Consider the following 2,694-nt stretch of genomic DNA (forward strand, 5'->3'; position numbering starts at 1 on the left):
TGTTCACAATTCCTGTGATTACGGAAGTTAACTCATCCATCGAGAATGAATTAGAAGAGGCAAGAGGCTGACCACAAGGTGCTGGTGGCCCTTGGGGTGCATTAAGTATTGGTGGCCGAACGAGGTTGGCAGGATTAACTGGCATGATTGATATATTTCTATTATTCACCTTTTTATTTTAAAAATTTAATTTATCCCTAGCTTATTTTGTTTTGAGTTAAAAGTTTCCTTTTTAAATTTTTCACTTTTAGTTAGCTTTTCGTTATAATATTATCTCGTCTAGTTCAATTATTTTTTCTGAATTGCGCTCTCTTTCTTAAATTATGTCACTATTCTTAAATTATGTTCACCTTTGCATTAAAGATTTCTTTAACATAGTTTGTTTCACATTAAACAGTTTCACTTTTTATATTTTAAAAATTCTTTTACATATGTGAATATATTAATATTTATTCTTAAAATTAATTCTTACTCTAGTAGCAGGAACATTCTCCTGGGCAGGCGGCTAACGTCTTGCGTTTCCCGTTTGCTATTGGCGACTAGGGGCCTCTTTTCCTGCACTTCTGTTGAGTCCTAGCCCAAGCCTTCGCCGTCTATGGGGTGGTAAGTATTATCCTTGTCTTCTAATGGTAGCCGCTGAGAATCACGACAGCACAAACTTTTTAACCAAGACTTGTGGATACACCCGCGAATTGTATTGATACGAAACGCGACTAGCGAAGGCCCCACGTTGGGCGCCAGTTAAGAAATTTGACGTTAATTTCTTTTAAAAAAATAATTTATTTATTGTTCAATGAAACGAAACAGAGCTAAGACTAAACTTAAAAATTAATTTACTTAAAACCTAAGCTACGTTGCACCGGCCAACTGCTGACTTTGTTGCCGATTCTCCGAATTGGCTTATTTCGGTTGCGCGTGTTGGATTTCCGCTTCACGCCGAAAAATGAGCTTTTGTGCTGATGAAAGCGTCTGGCTTTTACTGTGGGAAATGTTGTGCAATTAAAGATGCATTTCCGCTGTGATTTGCTAATTATTGCTGATTATGTGTTATTACTTATTTAGTAATTGTTAACATTTGCCATGTTAACATATAACATATATTAGATATACATACGTACATACACATACATATATAACTGTAGTATTGAAAACACTTTTACAAATCAAAACCGATTAAAGAACACACATACATATGTATGTATGTATATTCCAGATTAAGGTACGATGGTTATATTCTTCGACTTAATCAATTCGATTAACTGCTTAGCTCCGTTGCCGTTCGCTTTCTCATAGTAAGGTAACTGCTCCAAACGCTTAATCCATGCAACCAAATTGGGATACTTAGTGGCATCGCTATCTAAATAAGCATGCAATGAGGAAATCGATGATATCAGTGATAAATCCGCAATGGTCAAGTTGTCGCCGGCAACAAAAGGATGATCCTGTAGGAATTTGTTCACTATACCATAAACTTCCGCCACATTGTCGATTTTTTGCTGTGGCACATTAGTTTCATTATCGAAGATAATAGGTTTTGTTGTTCCGCGTAGGGCACGCTCAAAGGCCATACTGGCCTCAAAGTATAAGCGGTGATCGACAACCGAGCGTTTCACCAGATCTTTAGGATAGAGTGAATCATCTTTGCCATATTTGCTTGCTAAGTATGCGATAATAGCATGTGAATCCAAAATCGCCTGACCATCATCCAATAAAGCCGGTACTGTACCGGCTGGATTAATTTTCAGAAATTCCTCCGATTTATTGGCTTTAGCAAACAAATCGACATCTATAAATTCATATGGTAAATCCAATGCGTTCAGTGTCAATAATACACCACGGACTGGTGGACTGGCTTCTAAACCATACAATACAATTTTTAATTTATTGATCACTTAACAAAGTCCAAGACATATATTCCTACTTTTTATAACATCAGGGGGCTTCTTAAAAGACGAGCAGGGAACTAGCTTCGTCTATACTCTTAAAACTCGACTCGTTCTTTTCATACTTTTGAGACCACTTTTCTTGTTAAATTTAAGCTACTAGAACAATATTTTATTATTTATAAATATACATACATACATACATATATGTATATAAAAATATTTGTAATCTGAACGAGAATCGAAAACGTTAGGGATTTTGTTTAATCAATTACTTAAAATTTATGAGATGTGTTTTCGTATTCACGATGATATTCGTACTTTCATACTGGTCCACTACTGTTTAACAGATAACTAGTAGCAGAGCACTCTACAACACGTTCTGTAGTAATTTTTACAAAGATGTAGGCAGATATATGTACATATGTATGTAGGCATGAAGAAAGGCATTCATAAATATTTTGTAATTCCCCGTCGGAAAAACTTTGTATGTATAATTTCCCAACTGCCGGTATTTTCGTAAGTTGGCGCTGAAAGCGCGTAGTTCTAGTTTTATTCGTCGCATCGGATCATGCTATACCTTTTTGGAAAGCTCATTTCACCCGCTAACATGTGTTTGATTGATTGTCGTTTCTTTTAAGTCGTTCGTGAGTTATAGCGTCGCAAACATGGAGCAAAATAAAGAGAAAATACGCCATATTTTACAGTACTACGAGTACTACGATAAAGGCAAAAATGCATCTCAAGCCGCCAATAAAATTTGTGCAGTTTATAGACCCGATAAAGTTTCCATTTCCACCGCACAACGATG

General features: G+C 36.1%; 1 protein-coding gene across 1 annotated transcript; it reads right to left on the reverse strand.

Annotated features, from left to right (window-relative positions):
* Window positions 1-1,132: 1,132 nt before the first annotated feature.
* On the reverse strand, window positions 1,133-1,891 carry LOC120780120 (glutathione S-transferase 1-like; the record flags this gene model as incomplete). The annotated part of the gene is made up of 1 exon (XM_040112403.1): window positions 1,133-1,891. A coding segment is annotated over one exon (677 nt), but the record flags the coding sequence as incomplete, so codon positions are not given.
* Between the last annotated feature and the right edge of the window lie 803 nt (window positions 1,892-2,694).

The sequence above is a fragment of the Bactrocera tryoni genome, unplaced genomic scaffold (assembly GCF_016617805.1).
Source record: "Bactrocera tryoni isolate S06 unplaced genomic scaffold, CSIRO_BtryS06_freeze2 scaffold_171, whole genome shotgun sequence".
NCBI lineage: Eukaryota > Metazoa > Arthropoda > Insecta > Diptera > Tephritidae > Bactrocera > Bactrocera tryoni.